This window comes from Phlebotomus papatasi, chromosome 2 (genome assembly GCF_024763615.1).
Source record: "Phlebotomus papatasi isolate M1 chromosome 2, Ppap_2.1, whole genome shotgun sequence".
NCBI lineage: Eukaryota > Metazoa > Arthropoda > Insecta > Diptera > Psychodidae > Phlebotomus > Phlebotomus papatasi.
Window position 1 is genome coordinate 79,474,900 of NC_077223.1, and position 21,733 is coordinate 79,496,632.

The 21,733-nt window shown below is 30.3% G+C and overlaps 1 protein-coding gene across 18 annotated transcripts in view; it reads left to right on the forward strand.

The window, feature by feature from the left end:
• The window catches only part of LOC129804584 (serine protease inhibitor 42Dd-like), a 60,392-nt gene that overhangs the window by 15,914 nt on the left and 22,745 nt on the right, over nt 1–21,733 (forward strand). For 2 of the 18 annotated variants that reach the window (XM_055852052.1, XM_055852037.1), the window contains exon 5: nt 2,811–3,037. The exons of 4 other annotated variants lie outside the window; for them this stretch is intronic. In XM_055852052.1, the coding sequence (XP_055708027.1) occupies nt 2,811–2,950 (140 nt within the window). In that variant the 3' untranslated portion in view covers nt 2,951–3,037. Of the gene's footprint in view, nt 1–125; nt 393–2,810; nt 3,038–7,930; nt 8,157–12,705; nt 12,931–13,084; nt 13,355–19,497; nt 20,111–21,733 lie in introns of those variants that run through there. 12 more of the 18 variants (XM_055852056.1, XM_055852038.1, XM_055852064.1 and 9 more) reach the window with 7 other exon arrangements.

The following is a 21,733-nucleotide window of genomic DNA, read 5'->3' on the forward strand; positions in this document are numbered from 1 at the left end:
CGACTATCTTTCATCCTTTTAATTTCTGAATTTTGTATATTGAAAGAATATTTAAAAAAAAAATGTTTTAGTTTTTAAAAGTACAATAAAAGTTATATATATTTTTTTAATATTGTATTTCACAGGAATTGTCATAGTAAAAAAACTTGCCCGTATTCGAATTTCAATTATTGAATTGATTGCTGATCATCCGTTCTTCTATGTCATAAAAACCAAAGATGAGAAGACAGTTTTTAGTGGAAGAGTTCAGCATTTTGTATAAAATATTTCAATGGTAATAGATCAAAGAATAAATTCAATGAATAAATTTGCCACAATACTGCATCTTTTTGACGATATTTTTGGAATTTCCTGTAAGTTTTTTTTGTTAAATAAATACTTTTGCTGGTTAATTAGATCTTGTAATGGGTCCCGGTCAAAATTCTGAAAGCCAAAATCCCGAAAGCCAAAATCCCGAACACCAAAATCCCGAATAGACCAAAATCCCGAAAGCCAAAATCCCGAATTCCTAAAAGTGTCATAGGGGAATGTAGGCAGGATTCGCACGTGTGAGCTTTCGAACGATGCGAATTTTCTCTTTATTTCAAAAGAGTTGGTTCCGCATTTCTTAGCCATAAGTTAAGTATTTATGAACCTTATTTTCATTGTAAAAATAGGCAGCCAAGCCCTTCTTTCCTATGTACTATCATCACAAATAGAAAATTGGCCCAAAATGGGTAATTTTGATGGCACACATTTCATTTGATTTCTCATAGTTAAACTCATTTCAAAAAAAAAAATCACTTACAGAGTGGATGAAGAGTATACTTGAGATGATATTTACGTAATAATTTTTTGTATTGGGGGGAAATTATTTTCACGATAGCGGAAAATTCGCAAGTACTACACTGTGTGTGGTTTCAAACACTGAATGTCTGAGCTTTCGCACATCCATCAGACAACTCCAGCTTGAAAATCGTAACCTCACTAAAGCCTCATAAGCCACAGTGAAACATTCGTGGTCATTTCCTCTTCGACCAGGCGTATAGTCTCCTTCCCATCTCCATGAGACGACGGTTATTGACAGTGTGAACCGTGTGAACATGTTCATAGTCGATATTTCGATGTTCATTTAGAAGAAAAAACAGTGCTCCAGAAAATGTGAAAAAATGTGTTTTAAAGATCTTCTTTTAGTGCACTGATAGTTTCCGCGGGTACAGAATAACAATCGGAAAATAATTTTTAATTGTGGATAAAATTTATTTCGAGAAAAAAAGCAATGACGAATCCAAACCCCCATCGTATGTGAACGCTGCCTCCGGGGGAAAGAATCGCACAAATCGTCATATTTGTTGCATTTTCCTGTCCAGGAAAAACCAACAATTCTGTGACAGTGAACTAGGCATGCATAGAAACCTAAAAGATCAGAGAACTTTTTGGTGTAGTGCAATTCACTGCCCATTTTACAGTTTAGTCAGAAAAAAGTCCTGAATATGAAGCACAAAAAATGTGCGAAGGCTGCCTATATTCCTCTAGCTATTCCCACGATTGCACCCGCACTTGCTGGAGGCAAAGGGAAATCTTCTGTGTCTTGGGAAATTATTCTGAACATTTTCATCCATATAATGTTATCCCTTTCACGATTTTGAACATTTGGGATTTTGGCCTTTTCAGGATTTTGGCGCTCGGGATTTTGGCTTTCGGGATTTTGGCTGCCACCGCTTGTTATGAATGTTTTATACTTCTATTTTTCATTACCTGAATGTTAAATTTTATTTGTATTTTTTTAAAGAAACATTTCTTTAAATATTTTCGAAATACTTGTAAAAATTGCTAGGGGGAAGTGGGGCACCTTTGCAATTGGGATTTTTCACCTATTTTTAAATAAAATTGAGCCTTATCGTGATATAATTTAGCTACAGAAACAGATTGAGAAGCTAAATTATATCACGATAGAGCTGAATTTTATTTAAAAATAGGTGAAAAATCCAAATTTCAAAGGTGCCCCACTTCCTCCTATATTTAAAAAGCTCATTCTAGATCAAAAAAATAATATTTCTTTTATTAAAATTTCAATGGTTATTGATAATTTCTTCAAAGCCTAGACTGAAAAGTCGAATTAATTTGTTTTATATTTGTTACATGACGAGCTATAATGCAATATTTTGCCTGATAAACAATTATAAATTTGCAATTAATGTCCCAAAAATTATTTATAACAATGCAATCTTTTTTTTTATATTTTTCCTAAAAATTTTTTCTAATACCCAAACTTATAAAAATGCTTAATATATGGTTTTTCGCTCTTATTCTTTGAAGTCAAGTTACAGTCCTTCTTCTTCAACGTGGTTAATAACAACATTATTCAATTATTGCAGGACTTGCTGTAGCGAATGCGCTTTCTATCAGAGAACCTTTAGGTTGTAAATACTTTGTAACAGATCATCCATTTTTCTTCATAATTTTAAATAAGAATTTAATTTATTTGGTAGGATCAGTTGATGAGTTCTAATTATTGTATATTTTTTATGTGGAACTTTTTGATAAAAGATAAACTCAATGTTTTAAATCAGTTATATCCCACTTAAAAGTGAGTTTTAATTTCGATTCTCATTCTCTTTATAACTTAATTGAAAAATTCTTCGTATTTCACTGGTTTTTGCACAGTGATAACAAATAGCTTTTATCAGACAGTATTTGTTAGTGATATGCACGACCTTTTTTGCATGGCTCTTTTATAATGATTTTGCGTGATTTTACGATTGTTTTTTGACACCATATTTTTAAATGATTCTCCTTCGTTCTGAACTTAAAAGATTGAATTATTTCAGCGGTCATCTTTATGTTCGGATCTGCCCCGATGCCAGTTCCGGATATTGAATTTACTGTCGACCATCCCTTTTTCTTTGTCATTCTAAGGGATTCTAGTAATTCTATCTTTAGTGGCAGAATTTCCTCCTTTGCCAAATAATTCATTATTGTAAAACAAAAAAAAAATGAGTTAAAATATGATTTTGATGACGATTTTAATGGAAAAATAAAATTATTTCAGCAGTAATTTTGGATGCAGTGCTGTCACTTCTAGATGATCCGATTCCAATTACATTTACGGCAAATCATCCGTTTTTCTTTGCTATTTTGAATAAGGATTTAATTTACTTGGCAGGATCAATTCAAATGTGCACATTGATGTGAAAAATTTATACTTTATTATCTACCTCAAACTTAAAAAAAAAAGTTATCTGCAATCTGACGTAAACAAAAGAATCATTCAATGGTTTTCTATTAGATTCCACTCAAAAAGGACCTTGATTCTGATTTTCATTCGCTTTACAACTACGTCGTATTTTTACTCATATTCATCGTCGTCTTTTTTAATGATAAATTGCCATTACAATTATTATCTATATTAAACTTAAAACAATAAAGTTTTCTGTTATTTTTGACATAAACAAAACTGTTATTTTAAAGACAGATAAAATTTACTTATTTTTTTTTATTGGAAAATTCCAATGGAACAATAAAAACATATTGAAAAAATAAATATATTTTTTATATTATCTTACGCTTCTGAAAACCAATAAAAAATGTTAATACTTTTTTTTATTTTACCATTTTGACTTTATTTCATCTTACACAATACGTATAGTCTTTACTATTACTGCAAGTAGACGCATACCTACATAACGCCAGATACTCTGGAAACAAAAATGAACTTTCCAACCGTTCCAACCTAAATCATAAATCACTGTATTTATTTTAAAAATTTAACTTATGGATGAGATGCTTCAATCATAAGTTCAAAAGCTTGAAAATGTCATCTAAAAAAAAAGAATATTTTTTTTAAAATGATTTTTATGTATTTCACGCTGATAACAAATTGCTTTTATCAGCCAATTTCTGTTCGTGATGTGCACGATATATTTTGCATGGCTCTATACGTGACCGCAGATTATTGCCCATATTGTCCCTATATTTAAAATTCTTTTTTTCTCGTTTTTTTTTTTGAAAAAAATCATTACAGAGATCCTCCTTTTGGCCGGATCTTTATGGATACCAAAACAACAATTAAAATTTACCGTCGACCATCCCTTTTTCTTTGTCATTTTAAAAGAACCTTGTAATTCTATCTTTAGTGGCAGAGTTACTTCCTTTACGACATAATATCTATACTAAAAATTGATTAAAATGTAATTTTGATGACGATTTTTAATGGAAAAATAAAATTACTTCAGCAATTATTGTGGATGTAGTTCTGACATTTCCAAAAAAATCCGGTAATTTAAGTTATTTTCGGTATAGGACCTCCTTTTTCCATGATATTTGGAAAACCTTGGAAATTTGGCTGTCCTTATTGTATTATAAAATTGTTATTGAACTATAATGAGAAAACAATGAAAGATTATCTGAAATTGATTGAAAAGTGTTAATACTCTTATTTTATATATCAAATATCTTTCCACTCAAGTAGAAATTACAGTTAACTTTAGTACATAATTATTAAAGCGTTATTTATTACTCCCTCCGTTCCGAAATAAGTCGTACGTTTGGCGAAAAATTAGGGATTAAGGAATGGTTTCACAGAATGTTTTTGTTATTTGTAAATATCTTATGTATGAACTATCCTCCATGTTCAGGGATAATATGGGGATCCTATCACGATGGTAAGTTGAGGAATCGATATGTTGAAGTTGTCCATTTTTCGCGTTTTTTTCAAAGACTTCCGGTAGATAGTTAGTCACTACAAGATGGACTGTGATTAACATTACAAGCTAGAATTTGTTCTAAATTTTTAGTATGCACAAGTAGAACGCAACAGTTATTACCGATATCACATTTTTTATTGCTCAAATTATGCAGAATGATCAATAAAAAGAACATTCTTTTTTATGTGTTCGAATATCTGGATGCAAAATGTTGAGAAATAGGGACTTGGGAGCTTCAGCGGACCTCCCATAAGTTGACCCTGGGACCATTTATATGTTTTTCTAAAACATATCCAGAATTGAAAAAAAAATCGCACGACGTGTTTTCGAGCAATCCTAAAAAGATGATTTTGGAGGGGTAGGGGAGGAGTGGGGGCAAAATAAAGGACATATTAATGGTCCCAGGGTCAACTTATGAGGGGGGGTCCCCCGAAGGTCCCAAGTCTCTATCGCTCACCACTTTTCACCTATTTTAGATTGAAAATAAAACGTCAAAAATAAGACACTTTTAAGACATTCGTTCCTCAACATACCATCAAGACATCAAGATAGAACCCCAATTTTAATACTGGACATTAGCAATAGTTCTTTACAAGAGATAATTGTTGATACACAAAACAGTTACCAACAAACTTTCCCTTAATTCCAATTTTTCCCAAACGTATGACTTATTTCGAAACAAGAATTTTTTCCAAACGTACGACTTATTTCGGAACGGAGGGAGTATTTTATAACAAAGTCCTGGTCTGAATTCCGAAGAACCAAAATTTCCGAAAATCCAAAATTCCGAATTAGTCGAAATCCCGGAAAAGCCAAATCTCGAATGAGTTGAAATGTCAAATTAGTTAAAACCAGGATTTTGGCTTCCGGGATTTTGGTTGGAGCCCAAAATTAGGTTAATAATTGAGAATTAAATCTTATCTTATTTAGATAAAAAAAATATTTCCCCTAAAAGGTAATGTTAAATCATTTTAGACTTTTAGTGTCTTTTACCTCTTTCACAGTGGCAACAAATTGCTTTTATCAGCCAATATTATTTACCCGTGATATGCACGATTTTTCTTGCATGAACATATTTTATAATTTTACATAATTTTTTGAAATTTGCTTCTTGTCGCTATATTTAAATTTTATTTTCTTTCGTTCTTTGGAAAAAAATAACATTCTTACAGGGATCCTCCTTGTGGACAAATCTTCCTGGATGCCAATTCCAGATATTGAATTTACTGTCGACCACCCCTTTTACTTTGTCATTCTTGAAAAATCAAGTTCTATTTTTAGTGGCAGAATTACATCCTTTGTAAAATAATGCATTCTTGTACAGTAGACTCTCGCTAATTCGGTTCTTTTAAGATCGGACTACTTTTTAATTCCGGCAGCAGTTGAATTTGAAAAAAAGTTTATCGACATTTTAAAGTTTTCAAATGAGGCAAATATGCTCAAATTTGCCATATTTTGTCTTAGTTATGATGTGATTTTTCATTATTAAGGAGTTTTCTTGAAATTTACCATAAATATGAGTATGTAAACTTAATGAGTATGCAGAAGAATAAAAAAAATCGTTGCATTTCAAACAATTTGTCGCTAGAATTTCTCTCTAATTTGGATGACATTTTGGTCCCAAATGCCCGTAACGTAACGTAAACAAACGTTAACGTAAACGTTAACAAAAAAAATTATTGTTAACGAGAATTTTACTTTGGAAAAATAAATTTATCTCTACGTTAGTTGTTTTTAATCTCATATTATCATTTAATTTTAAATCTATTCGTTCTATTCTATCTAATAACAGCTTTTTATTTTTTTCAAAATTAGTTGACTTTGTTTAGGTTACAAATGTTACAAACTAAACGTTTAATCTAGTTTTTGAAGGTCCCTAATTTTTATATAACTTATAGAACCGTCCCCTAGTGCCTTTAAGATTTCGCACACACTCTGTCTTTGAATACTTCTTATTTTTTATTATATTCTTTTAATTAATCTGACCTATCTGTTGCAATATATTTAAATAACTATTCTTAAGTCACAAATTTACTAAAATAAATAGGTTATAATTCTTTAAAAAAATATGGAATATAATAAATTGTTCAAAGTCAGAGTTAATATTTGTAGGATTGTGTATTAATCTACTAGCATATATCAAAATTACTCTAAAAATACAGCGGTAGTAATAATTTAATTTCACTCTAAAACCGCTAATAATACTAAAAAAAAATTCAAGAAGTTCAAACATACCATAATATTCTTTTATACCAATATGATCAACATTTTGATTTTGTAGGCTTAGGCCGTCTTCAGACTAGAGATTTAGCCCAGTTCCAGAAGGTCTCGAAATCTTAAAAACAACCAATTAATTTGGTTCTTTAGAATACAGTAGATTTTATTTGGGTTTTCTTAATACAATTCTAAGTCAAAATTTTACGAAAAGTCTTGATTGATAAGAACTTAGAGAAGTTAAGCCATATGGCTAAGCCTTAGGTCTGAAGCCCGTATCAGTGTTCTAAGAACTGTAATAGATTTTTTCTTTTAAGCTAGGGAATTTATTTTTGACGACACGACGTCAATATCTTTTAATAATTTAAAAATTAATTTTATTAATTAAAAAAAACTCACTTTTATAAAATTTTACTAACTTTACATTTTTATATGTATTTTTGAAAATTTTTAAGGGACATTAGGCTAAAATTGAGGTCTAGAAGAGGATGAACTTTGACAACGAAAAAATCAATAAATTGATAAGATCCTATCACCTTATCAACAAATTCGATAAGGTGATATGAATGTGAATTCGATAAGCGGTTGCAAATGAATGAAAATGAATGAATGAATAATAAATGAATTTAATAGCTAGGCAAATGCTTCAATTTTCTGAAAAGAGTCATGGTTCTAATCCATTAAGAACAACGTGGAAAAAAATTGGGTTGTCCAAAGCTTGAGTCGTCCGAAGGTACCCACTTTCCCCTACCTCTTCAAACTCTTTACTCTTAGTTAGACTTTTCCTCCTTGCATGTATCGCGCTTTCTTAAATTAAATTAAAAATTAAAATTATTTAAACTTTTACATAAAAAATGCCTTTTTTATTGTTTTTTTCAAACAATCCGAATAACTTTTGGAAATGAAAGAGAAACAAGAATATAAATATTTATTATTAATAAAAAAATGCATTTCTAAATCATCCCTTTGCATGAATAAGTTCTTAATGCTAAAAATCGCCTGTAAACATGTGATAATAATTATTATTTCAGGATTCCAGATAGTGGCTCTATCAGCAACTGTTAGTTTTGATCCTCCTAAAAAATTTATAGTGGACCGTCCATTTTTTGCTGCCATTTTGGAAAAGAACAATATTTATTTTGAAGCATCACTTAGAAACTTCTAACTGACATAATATAATACTCTTGTAATATCTAAAAATATTATTTCTGCCTGTGAATTATTCTTATCTCAAATAATAAAGCATTTTCATTTTCACATAACTTTTTTCAATTCATTTGCATCTCTTTCTTAAGAATTTAATTGCTAAAATTGATCACAAATCTATCAAAAAAGAGGGATTTATCAATCAATGAGCTGTTCAATGTAGGGGGAAAGTGCCGCCCATGCTACGTAAAATCCCAAGCTTCGTAACGACTAAATTTTTTCTATATGTTTCTCAATAAATGTGACTCATCGCACCCATATTTTATAAACTTGGAGAAAGTGCTCAATTTTGAAATATATTGCGGAGTCACGTTTATTCAGAAACATAGGGAAAAATTAGTTATTACGAAGCTTGGGATCGTACGAAGTTTCATCCATTTCCATTGCTTTTGAACTGTTCTAGGAATGAAATTTTTTCTGAGAAGTTTTGTTTAAGATTATATTTTCTGTCTAAATTTGAGGATTACACTTGAATTTTTTCAGCTGTCATATTTGCGCCAGGATCTGCTCCAATACCAAAAGAAATACTAAAATTTTCCGTGGATCGTCCGTTCTTTTTTGCCATTATCAAGGATCGTAATAGGTCTATGTTTAGTGGAAGTTTCTCAGGACCGTACCATTAATTCAATTGGCATACATTTGCAAGGTGATTTTAATTTAAATTGCAATTTTATGGGATATTAAATGGATATTACAAGTGAATGAACTCGAAAATATAATAGTTCCGAATTATTGATAATCTCCGCTTCAATTACGTATATTCCTATATAAGTGTATATTACGTGTTTAGAGAATACGGTTTTTGCTTTTAAAAATTGAATTATTTAAAAGCTTTCAAAAAAGGCAGCCGCATTCAAAGGCAGGTCACTTTCGTCTTTTTTTATTGCGGTCTTTCTAATTTAATTTCGTTGATATTTTCTGATATTTTTTGTTCAACTTGGGATGTCGTATTAAAACCTTTTATTCAATTTTAATAAACTTCAGAGAACTTACAAAAAAAAATTATTTAAAAAAAAGCGGTCAGTGTCCTGTTATTTTCTGTTCAAAAACCATAATGCTCACAGAAATTAGTTCATTTTATACAGATATCTAAGATCGCGGTTAACACGTTAAGTTCTTCCCTTATTTTCCCTAATTTTAAGTAGTTGAAGGATAACGAACTATACTTACTAAATGTATGGAAATGAGACAATCCATACAACACCAAAGGGCCCAAGTAGGGTAAGATGGGGTAATTTGGGATCATGTCTAATTTGGAACTGTGAGATTTTCTAAAAGTTTTAGATGGAAAAAGGAAAAAGAAACGACGAAGGTGTACTCTTGAATGTAAAGTCTTGTCTAGTCTCCCATGCAAGATCCTGAATTTTATTCAGCCACCTTGTCCTAGGTCTGCCCCGAGGTCGAGGTCTCCTCACAATGGCTTGCATAGCTTTTCTGGGGAATCTTTGAAGTCCTGTATGCGATTAATAAATAAATTGTACTTCTTCATGGTATTCTTTTTCTCTTTGATGATCTAAAAATGTGCGAAAATTTCAAAATTTTAAAATGGACATGATCCAGATAACCCCATCTAACCCTAACATAAGACTCAGGTTAATCCTTGAGCATATTCATGCAGTGAAATTTAGCAATAAAGGATTAAATTAAATGAAGAAAATTTATGCAAATGACATTTAAATGATGGTCTCCTCAATGTATGACCGTTCTAGATAAATCTTTATTGCCAAATTTTCCAAGTTAAATAAATATAGTATTTTCGAGGATCAATCCCAGTTACAAATTCTTCTTATTTTCTTTTTCAGAAAGATGATTTTTCTAAATTTTATTTCAATTTAAATTTTAAATTGCTCGATCATTTCCAAAAGTGGTTTCGAAAATCTCGTCTATAATATTTAAAAACCATTTCGAACAAAATAATACGTTAACTTGTATTTTTTCCTGAATTAACTTAAGATTTAATTTTTTAATAAATGAATTTTCTAAAGTGCTACTTGAATTGTAGGTTAGAATTCTATACGGTCAAAATTTGTGGAACTCAATAAAATTTGTTCCTCATTTAACCCTTTAACGACGAGACAGTTTTCGCGGACCGAAAATCAGCAATAAAAGTGACACGGAAAAACAAAAAATATAAAACGTCTTACATCTAACCTTAGAAAATCTTACAGAGACTGATTCGGTGTATTTATTTCATCTATGAGCGATAGGGACAAAAATAGTCCAAAAAATTAAGTAATTTTCCTGACAATACCAATGAATAATAATTTTCACTCTAATGAAAAATATTATGCTTTTTAGTATTGTAGTTTCTTTTTCCAAAACAAATTTGCTTAAAAAAAATTGGAAGTATAAAGAAAAATTAAAATTAATTTTCATTATGAGACTTTAAAAATTCGTCATTTATGAGCTTAAAAATTTACTATAGGGGAAATGCTTCTAATTTTGTCCAGTTTCTTATTTTGGACACTTTGAGGATAACATTGGACACTAAAAATAAATTGATTAAAATGATGGATTTTTATTCCAATATTTGATGAATAATGAATTCTATCTAAATATTTGTTCTTTTTGGAATATTTTAACACTAAATACGTTAAAATTTGAATATGATTTGAGTTGAAATTGCTTTGTTGAAAATTCAGTGTGAGCAATTGCTTACGAGAAATATGACAGAACTTCGTGGCTTACTTCAGTCTTATTTAGTTTTGGTGAAGTACTAACAAAGTTTGTTCGCTGTTTTTGAGTGATATTATTGAATATTCATTGAATATTGTGTTGATTCACGTTACTGATGATTTGTACATTTGACCTGAAGTGAGATTTGCCTTGTGAATTATATTTTTCCTGTGAAAAATGGGAATTTTTTTAAGACATTCACCAGTGAGGTGATGATTCTTATTTTGGACAGGTGTTTTTCTCACGAAATTTCGTGAAGTTTTAGCTTTTGTGATGACTAGGTTGGACAAATGCCTGGAGAAATGAAGGAGCATCATCTCTACGAAAGAGATGCAGTGAGAAATGCCTTGAAAGGCTCCCGTAAAGGGCAGGGAATGAGCGAATCCGCACGTACTTGGAGTACCGAAGTCAACTCACTTTAATGAATGATATGGAAAGTTTCTGGGCTTCTTGTGACATTCCACGTTTCCCTTACATGACCAGGAAGAGGACTTGATAAGATTGGTTCATAAAATGAAGAACAATGGGCATCCTATTGAGGCGGATTATCTGTCCAAATTTACAGACAAGTTGTAAAAATTAATAACCAAGTTGTCCAAAATAAGAGTCAAATTCACCTCTACATATCAATTCATTTTCAAACGTATTAAAACTAATTTTAGTAAAAATGAGATGATAAATAGCTTGCCAAGTTTCTAAACAATCCTTCTGAAAAGAGAGTAACAAGAAAAGTCAATTAGTATTGAAAATATGGCACTTCAAACTTAGGATATCGATGCTTATATGCAGACTGTCCAAAATTATAAGCACTTCCCCTATAACAAATAGCTAGAGACTTGCAAAAAAATTCTAGATTCCTTCAACCTTCTACTTTGCAAAAACGTACAAATATAAGGAAAAAATAACTTAAGGTAGTCAGGAAAAATTATTTTCTTTATGGGACACCGGTGTTCCAATCGTCCTTAAAGGGTTAACTCCTATTGCATTCCTTTAGCCTATCAAGAAATTTTAATTCAAAGTTAATTTTTTTTTCGAAATTTGTTCGAACTCAAAGAGATAGCAGTTATATAATCGTCTTACTTTCAACTCGTAACAATCCTGGAGCTTAAACGGTAAGAGATATCAACTTCCGGTCTTCGATGACCTCCAATAAAAAAAACAATATCTCTAGACGTTTTTTCTTTTCCCTCTACCCCTCTCCAAAACCATGCTTTTATGGTTTTTCTCAAAATTGGCGCAAGCCTTTTTAATGATTTTTGAATATGTTTTAGAGGTAGTCCAGGCGAACATTTCGTCCAAACATAGCTATGACCGGAAAATTAGCCATTTTGAATTATTGAATCAATCACTTTGGAGGGCTCATTTTTCAACCGATTTGGTTAAATTTAGATTTTTTAGACAGGTATTGAAACCGGTTAGGTATACCACCAGTAAACACCAAAAGATCACGCGAAAAATTAATTCACGGAGAGCTCTATCTCGTGAGTTCGAGCATTCCGTAAAGCTGGGACACTGTGCCATCTCTTTTTTCTTGTCTAATTAAAATTTAAACATCAATCATAATAATAAATTTTTTCGCCAGTTCATTGATCCAATCCAATCGTCTTACCGAGTTTAACTACATTTCTTATTGGCAAATATGTTACTTCGTAACTTTTTACTTCTTTTAATGACCATTTTGTCTAAAATTGTACCTATGTTTTTACTTTCATCCACACTTCGATTTTCTCTTTAGACCATGATCAAGTCTTTAGCACATTTGCAGATTAATCTGATAAACGATTTAGTAGAACATTTTAAGTCTAATCAATATTACGATTATAATTACACCAAACCACGTCAATTCCTCGTACTAATAAGAGTTTAAAAGAAAACGTCGCTTTAAAAAATTCTAAAAACGAGTAATTTTGCATGTACTTTCCAGGTGTAATCTTTACTGCATACTCAGCACGTTTCTTTGAAGATAAGTTCAAAGCTGATCATCCATTCTACTATGCAATCTTGAATGCTGATGGACATATTCTTTTCAATGGAAAAATTCAAAATTTTAACTAATTGATCTTGATTTTGTTCTCTCAAAATTCCAAAAATCTCAAATTTCTAAATATACTTATTTTTGTTACTGAATAAATTGGCTTGTTAAAATCCACTCTATTGGTTTTGGTTGAATTCTTTTCATTTTATTCATCCACTTCATACAACAATTGAAACGGCAGTGGAAATTAAAAAGACAAACATTTTTATTGATCCCATTTAAAGAGAGATACAGAACATTTATGAGGAAATTTTTCTATTTTTCACAGGAGCAATATTTGCTACAAGAACTGCTCATGTGGTTCTATTCAAAACAATATTCAAGGCAGATCATCCTTTCTTCTTTGCAATTCTTTCCCATCCAAATGTAGCTGTATTCAGTGGAAGTGTTCGAGATATTTAAACCCAATAAGGTGCCATGCAAGATGAGAAATTTTCTTAAAACCTTATGAAAATACTCGATTAAGGACCAACTTTCTTTTGTATAAAACTTATTCTCTGTTGAACAACGAAATATAAATGTTATTTGCAAAATGCTACTGAAGAGATTTTAGTGGAATATTTGTAGTTGGTGAGATTAATGGTATACTTAGAAATGTTATCAATATTCCCTGTAGTCAATTTGAGAAAAACTAATGGAGTTTTATGAGTGGAAAAAAAGTAGCTTAACATCAGCTAAACAGGAAAATTCAGAAGGATTTCTTATTTCACAGCTTTTACCTTTGTTTTCCTTATCTCCAAGACCCTTTTGTGCAGATCACTCATATTTCTATTTGATTAGGGACACTGAGGATAGGATTCACTTTTCTGGAAAATATCAACAATAAATCAATGAAATGTCGAAGGTTTCACTGAATAATGTAATATTAAATTCAATAAACCCTAATTTCTTTCACTGGTGAGGTCAATCAATCATACCCCTTGTGGTTGATGATAAATTTAGGGTGAAAGTCAATTTGAGTGTTCTAATCTGATTAGAAACCTTGGCCAACATTATACATATTATCTCATCACAGGATCTTCCCTAAATTGCATAAAAAGGGGTTCTGGTCTACCACACGGTACTGCTAGAGTTAATTTCAGATACGAAAAATTAATAATATGTAATTCGACCTTTCAGGAAATAATTAAAATTCAAAAAACATTCACAATTCAAAGATAAATGTTTATTGAAATAGGAAATGTCAGTCAACTCAATACCGTATCGTTTTGTAAATTATTGCTTTCATTTCAATGGTAAAGCAAAAATTTATTTTTGAGCCATATAAGCAAACAAAAAAAGAAGATAGATAAAATGAATAATTTTAATATCTATGATATTATCGATTAAATTTCATATTTCAACTGACCTTTTCGGTATAAGGTTGTGCAAATTACTGATTTATTATACTATTGAAATATGATTTTTAGCCAACAGATAGCATAGATTTATTAAACAAATTAATTTTTACAAAAATTGTTTTACATTTAATAATTTTTTAAAAGGACGACTTCGAAATTTTGATTATTGAAATTTTCGTAAATGTCTGGGAATTAATCAAAACTAAAAATCTCACTTAATTGGTGGTATTCTATACAGCAAGCAAATTTTTTAAACCTTTGTTCTTTTAAGTTGGCTACACACTAGACAAAATTTATTGCAATATTTCTTTTCAACATCCAATATTGACAAGGATTGCCTCCACATTGCAAAGATTTATTGACATAAAAGTTTCAATATTGAAGAAAATTGTCCAGTGTGTAGGCAATTATTGTAATACTTGTTTCAATATGGAGCATTTTTTTCAATATTTTATTTCATTATTTTGAATGGCTATGGCTACACACTAAGCCAAATAATGTCAATAAAAATTTTCAAAGTCTCAAATAAAATTTTTAAGAAATTCTAAATATCAAATTGATTTGATATTTACTTCAATATTTTTTAATGGTAGGGATCTTCTTCGTTTAGAACAAAACAGAACTGCTGGGATTTCCTTTTTCATGAATAAAATCATATCCAATATCAAAATCCAAGTCAGGAGACATCTCTTCCTGCTTCCTTTAGAAAATTCTAGATTCTTGGAATTTCGCTGTAGATTTTGTCAAATCTTCCCAAGAACCCAGCTTGGTTAGCACTTCTCACCTGCGTCTTCCAGGAAATCATAGTTTCTCTGGAATTTTGTTGTGCACTTGGTCGAATACACCCAGAATTCTCAAATTGGTCAGAAGATTTCTCTTGGCTCCGTAGATCCCATTAGATTTCTCCTGGAGAAATCAGGAGAAATCTTCTGACCAACTTGGGTATTTTTCAGGATATACAGCAGTATCTCTGGTCCTGTCTACGATTACATTCTGATATGTCTTCGTGTTCATAAACATATGCTAATTCGAAGAGTTTTCGATGTTTGAAGGAACTGAATCTCTGACTAGAATGGTATTTTAATAAGTTGTAATACTGAAGTCAATTTGTTCAGTGTGTAGGCCAATATTGAAATATTGGTTTTAATATTCTCTTCAATATTGAAGTATTCTTTCAATGTCTTTGAAATTTTATTATTGCAATAATTTGCCTAGTGTGTAGACAGCTTTAGTCCTTTATATTTCTGCCTCCAATTCACATCGGGTAACGTTTTGACGTAATTTTATAAATGGAATGTTTTACAAAATATAGTGACTATTACTTTGAGTTACAAACCAAACATTATGAGATAAAAATTCATAGATTTCAGTGAACCATCTATAATGGCCTCTACACACTAGAGAAAATTATGTCCATATTGAAGAGTTTTTCCTACAGAAGCTTAAGGAATTTGCTTCAATATGGACATAAATTCCTCTAGTGTGTAGAGGCCATAAGAGCACTAGGTCGAATTCAAACCGTTTCTATTATTATGAACTTAATTGATTTCATTTGAATTTCAATTTCAATTTATTAGACTGTTTTTGAACATGAGCTCTTAACTCTTTAAAGACGAGGTGGTTAAAAACCGGAAGTCAAAAAATAATTTTTCTACATTTTTGAGCCAAACATAATTTTAGATGATCGTAGGAAAGGGTTAAAGCTGATCTTGATACATCTTGATTTAAAAATAAAGTCAGAAAGCAATGTATAACTTGCATCTACTGGCGTCTTAGCATTAAGTTCAGAGTGAGAATGGTTCGGGAATTGTTTTTCACTTAGTACCTCCTTTAAATTAAATATTTATGACTACACTGAGGGAAATGAATCTGGGAGCCGGGGTTAGAAAAAGGTGTTGAATATGCACCATGGCAATCGGGGTTTAGATTCACACTAAAAATATGAGAAAAAAGTAGGATTCACACCAATTTCGCTTTACAAAATTTAACTCTTCCGAGTGTTAAATTTACACTTTTCAGACAACCTTTAAAAAACCACCTAAAATGTAGTTTTCGCCATATAGACAATCAAAAGTACGACGTGTATGAATTGTATTACACTTTTGTTTCATTATTAGTTTGAAAAAAGTATGAAAGTGTATTATTTAGAGAAATAATTCGTTACAGAAGATTTAAACCTCGTGAGGTGTGAAATTTACACCTCTAGCAACAAATATGAGGAAATTCCAAAGTAAGTGTGAAAAATTCACTTAAATAGTGTTATTTTAACACCTCCTTAGTGTTACGGAACAAAAAGACGCAACTAATTTTTCGCATTCATCATTTGGTCATCATTGTGCGCGTCCAACAGGAAAGAGTGTCCTCGTGAGTTTTTTATTATGTTAATGTGAGAAAAAGTGATTTTAAGGACTAAAGCTGCGTGAATAAAACAGTAAGTATGCAAATTTCTTTACAATATCAAGAATATCGGAGAGAAAGTGAAATATTTGGCAGGAAAAGACAAAAATTCTGGTATTTTTTGAAAATGTTGTATCAGATGCTGTGGCGCTTGCAACTTCTTTTCTACGTGTGAAAAATAATACTTAATCCAGTTCTAGAAATAAAGTGATAAATTTCAAATATCATCGCGTCCTATCATGACACAATATCAGCATTAATATCAAATGGATATTGCATCATTGGGAGGGGGTGTAAAATTATCAGATTAAAAAGAATAGCGAAGGCATAACTTACAATAAATAACAATTGACAATAAATTTCATTGTAAAAAGCAAGCCATCGCAATGTTACAACACTTCCTTTTTTGGTACTTTTTATTTCTTTACAAATTTTACGATTTTATTTACAGAGTTGGTGAAACAAAACCCTGATTCAAAGGATGTTTTATCTTGACGGTGTCAAGACATGCTCTATAAATCTGAGGCATATTTAAATCAGAAAGAGACTGATTTAAAATAGTCTCAAAACGTCACAAGATGCCAAAAAGAGGGTTAGTTGGGTTATCGACTGCATTGTTGGCGAATTTTTGGAATGTGTGAACGTGTACAAAGGTGAGTTATATATAGCACACTTATGCAAAATATCAGTAAATTATAAATTAAAACATAAATTACAGTATCTTAGAAAACAGATAGTGAAAAAAATGAAAAAAAAACAGAATTTTATCACTCCAAATATCAAGGAGTTAATCATTTTAGTTTTTTTGTATATTTTAGTCAGAAAAATATAGTTTAATAGTTTTTTATACGGTCTAGATTAATAATTTGATTCAATATTTTATTCTGTGCCAACAGAGTTAGATTTTATTAGTTCAAATATTTAATGTTTTATGAAGCTTTTAGTAATCCGTATTTAATTAAAAATTAAAGATACTATACAAAACGGAACATTTTAATTACAAGTTTTTGAATTTCACTTTTATTAGATTTTTGTATATTTTTAATCATTGAAGAAATGAAGGTAGTGTACATGGAAATGTATTTTCTGTATATTTAAATTAGCAATTCATGAGTTGCATTTCAAAGCGTTATATAATAATTTGTTTTCAATTTTTTTCTACACTTCACTAACTGAACATTTAAAATTTTAGTCCTTACTGGGAATATAAAATTTTAGCACATTAAGCGTTCAAGTTTATGAAAAATTGCGATTTTTGAATATAATATTCTCAATTTTGATGTTAGGCTTAATAATTTATTTTAGTTAAATAAATTATTTGATTCACAAAAATAATAAAAGACACAGAATTCATTAATAAATTAACAAAACTCGGAGTGATATTATCAAAAACTTCAAAATGTAATATTAATACTTTATATTTCATTTAGAAATTTTTTGTTTTAAAAAATAATATAATATTATGTAATATTATGTTTTTTGTCTTTTATAGGTTTAAAGAATATTCTACGTTGTGTGCAACGTTGATCAGCAAAAGAATTTGATTATCGTGCTCTTCGTTCGTGACTAAACAGAATTTAAGGAAAAAGGAAAATATTCGAGGCTTCTTGGACAAAGAGGAACTCGTTTGAAAAATAAACCGCCGCACCGGACGTACAAAATAAGCTCGAAGGCTCGAAGGACTTCTTGATATCCTATGAAATACAAGTAGGTACACAAATTTCCAAAAGAAAACGGTTTTTGAAATATGCTTTCAAAATTAAAAAAAAACATCAGAATGTTCTCGAAAATATTCAATTTTAAATTTAAAAAAATTCAAATATTCGTATCTATGAAATACATGGTGGAGTAAACAAAAGGAATTTGTAAATACTTAACTGTTTCTAATATTCGTTTCTTTAATATGCAATTTTAATAGAATAATTCTTCAGTGAAACATACATACATAGATCACTCTGAATTATATTTAAAAAAAAAACTCCGGTTTCTAATTGAAAAATTATTTAACAAAAATACTCATTATAATAAAGATTGTTTGTTACTTAATATGATAATAATAATAGAAGTATATTAGATTATTAAAAAAAAATATCTTATTGGTTAAAAATGTGCATAAATAATTAAAAAGATTTGACAAAAATATGTATGTGTAAAAAATAAGCGCACATAGCACTGTTCGGAAAATAAAGTAACTAGAAATCATGTAGCTATTTATTAATAATTTTCTTAGATTTTTAATTTTAAATATGATATTCCAAATTCAAGAGTTCTTGTAAAGCTGACATGGTTTTAGAAAAATAGTAAAAATATGTTGAGACTAAAAATATTAAAAACTGAAAATCTGTTATGTTAGGAAAAAACTGATAGAAATATAAATAAAATTATTTAAACCGAATTATGTTATTTTTATTTAATGGGAAGGGTGGAAAATGTACACCTCAAAAAAGGGGTGAATAGTACACTCAATGGGGGTAATAACAATAACACTACAACAGGTGTTAAAATTTCACTTGACGAGGTTTGAATATTTCAAATAACATTGGTGTGAAAATAACCCTCGATGGGAGTTTCTAATTTATTGCATGGCGTTGGTGTAAAATTCACACTCGATAGGGTTTGATTTTTCTACTCAATATTTTTAACCCCCGCCTATTACCAAATTTACTACCGGAGAGGTTTGGTTGATTCGGGGTTAGAATTTGGTGTGAAAAATAACCCCCGATTTGTGCATTTTTCACACCCGTATTTCTCTCAGTGTAGAAAATTCTCTAAATGCATTAAGAATCCCTAATATTTGGGGCATATGGTCATTATGAGGCAATCCTAAATATGATTTCCTCAGTACAGTAGAACTCAATCAACAAAAAGAAAATGATTTTCATAGAATAGTTGGAAAGTTCTATTATGTCTGCCTAAAATCCATTTAAAATTTACTTTCTTATAGGTTTATCAATAGCAACATTATCAGTTCGTCAGAGGTTTAACTTCAACGCAAACCATCCTTTCCTGTTCATCATTAAATCAAAGACTCTACTAACTTCCTTTATGGGAGCGATTAAACATTTTTAGGATCTAAATGAGCTTAAACTTTACATAAAACAACCCAATGCAATAAATAAATTTGAGTCAGAGTCTAATCCCAGAGATTATTTTGTGCAAAATGTTTGATTTGAGAAAATGAACCACAATTTAATTCAACGTCGAATCCAATGTATCTGCAGCATTCTATGTGTTTCATGTATTTAATGTATATATATAAAACCATTTGCTGAGCTTTCAACTGGCATTGCTTCAGTGCTATCGCAGCGAAAAAAGGATCTCCCTGACAATGATTTCTTGCTCTGTTTCAGCGGTCTTGTTCATGCGTTGCATGGTTGTGGACCCGACAGCCTTCAAAGCGGATCATCCATTTGTCTATGCATTGATAACACCAAGAGAAATTCTCTTTATGGGCAAATTTTCATCAAACTGATAAATTTGATTACTCTGAATATTTCTACAATATTTTGCACAACACTGAAATTGTTGGATGAATAAACTTTGAGAAATAAGTGTAATCTTTGTTACCGTTTTCCTTTGAAAAGGTTTTTCTTTTAGTGAATAATGAAGCAATTGCAATTTTTGTGATTTCTTCTTAGTATCTAAAAAGAATAGGCTAAATCCTTTTTGCACTGAAGCAGTTCTTATCTTAAACTCCATGATGACCAATGAAATTATTAACTTCTTAATATAGGTTTTACTTTACACTAATGGTTTATCTTTTTCTAAATTTCTAAACATAAGATAGAATCACTGATTTTTGAGAATCAAAATTCAGTAAAATAAGTAAAATTACTTAAAAAAGACTTATTGATATTTTTCTTAATAATAGGATATTTAGCATTGGGTGATTCCTTATAGACTTGAGGAAACATCTTTCCTCTCTATAAGCTTTTATAGGGTAACTGTACCAAATTTGGGCATAGTTGCACGCAAGCGCCAAAGTCTTAAGTTTGAAATGTAATATTTTTAATACAAATTGATTTTTTGTAATTTCTTTTCAAGAAATGTTACTTGGAACCTTGTAGATAGTTTATTGTCTTTGATTACTCTAAAATAATTCTTAATACTTTTTAAAATGAAGAAAAATCTAGACACAGCCTTGGATAATATTTCGGCCACCTTGATTGTCATTGTTCCTTGTCCTTCCAGAATTCTTTCAAAATCTTTTTTTTTCACATCGTCCCGTTGGTAAAGCGGCATTTTTTCGTTCTTTTTTTGAATTTAAAAATCTTTAAAATATGCAAAAACTCAAAATTCATGCAAATTTGAGGAACAGAAGAAGTGGCCGAAATTGCAAACTGACCGAAATTTGGTACAAGTCCCCTAATCTTGTAAATTCTGAAATTCTGTTCAGATTAATATAAAATTTTGTGTAAAAATATTTTTTGAATGTGTGGCGTTCTATTTATCTAAAAGGTTTTCTGAGATTTTTTTTCCTTCTTGTAAAAAAACACAAATGGTATATTTTAGAATGATACGTATTATGCGCCTATGGCAAATAACGTATTTCTCTGAAGTTGAAATTCGAATATATATCAATTTCAAATGAATGTCAACTTAATATATTTGATGACAAAGCTTTCACAAGAACGATGCCATCTATCGATTAACGAAGAAATAGTATGATATTCGAAGTGAACTGTGATTTATGTTAGTCACGGTCCAATTAGACTGTACCTGAGAATCTGTTTTTTTTTAAGTAGGAGAGACCGGGCCAGAATTAGCCATGCATAGTATTGGACAGTGGGATGTTAGCCTACCTTAGAAGGAATATTGAGGAAACCAATACTTATTCGAAGTAAACATATCCCATCCTATTCATTGAAATATTTAACAGACTGGTACAAACATTTTTTTTTACAAACTATACGCAACGAAAAATTACACTTGCTGGCTAAATCTGCCCCGGTCTCCTCTAATGGTGCTATTTTAATGAAAAATGAAAAGAGGAAATTTTTCTCCTGAACATTTTTTAGTACATTTCTTTCATGTGCATCTGCATAATCTACTTTTCTTTATGTATAATTACCTGATATCGCATCGGGAGAAATTTTCGTCAATTATTGTCTTTTTGAAAAAATTTTGACATTTCTCCCCTCCCTCTAGTATGTAGTATATTTTGCAATTTCCTTCAAAAG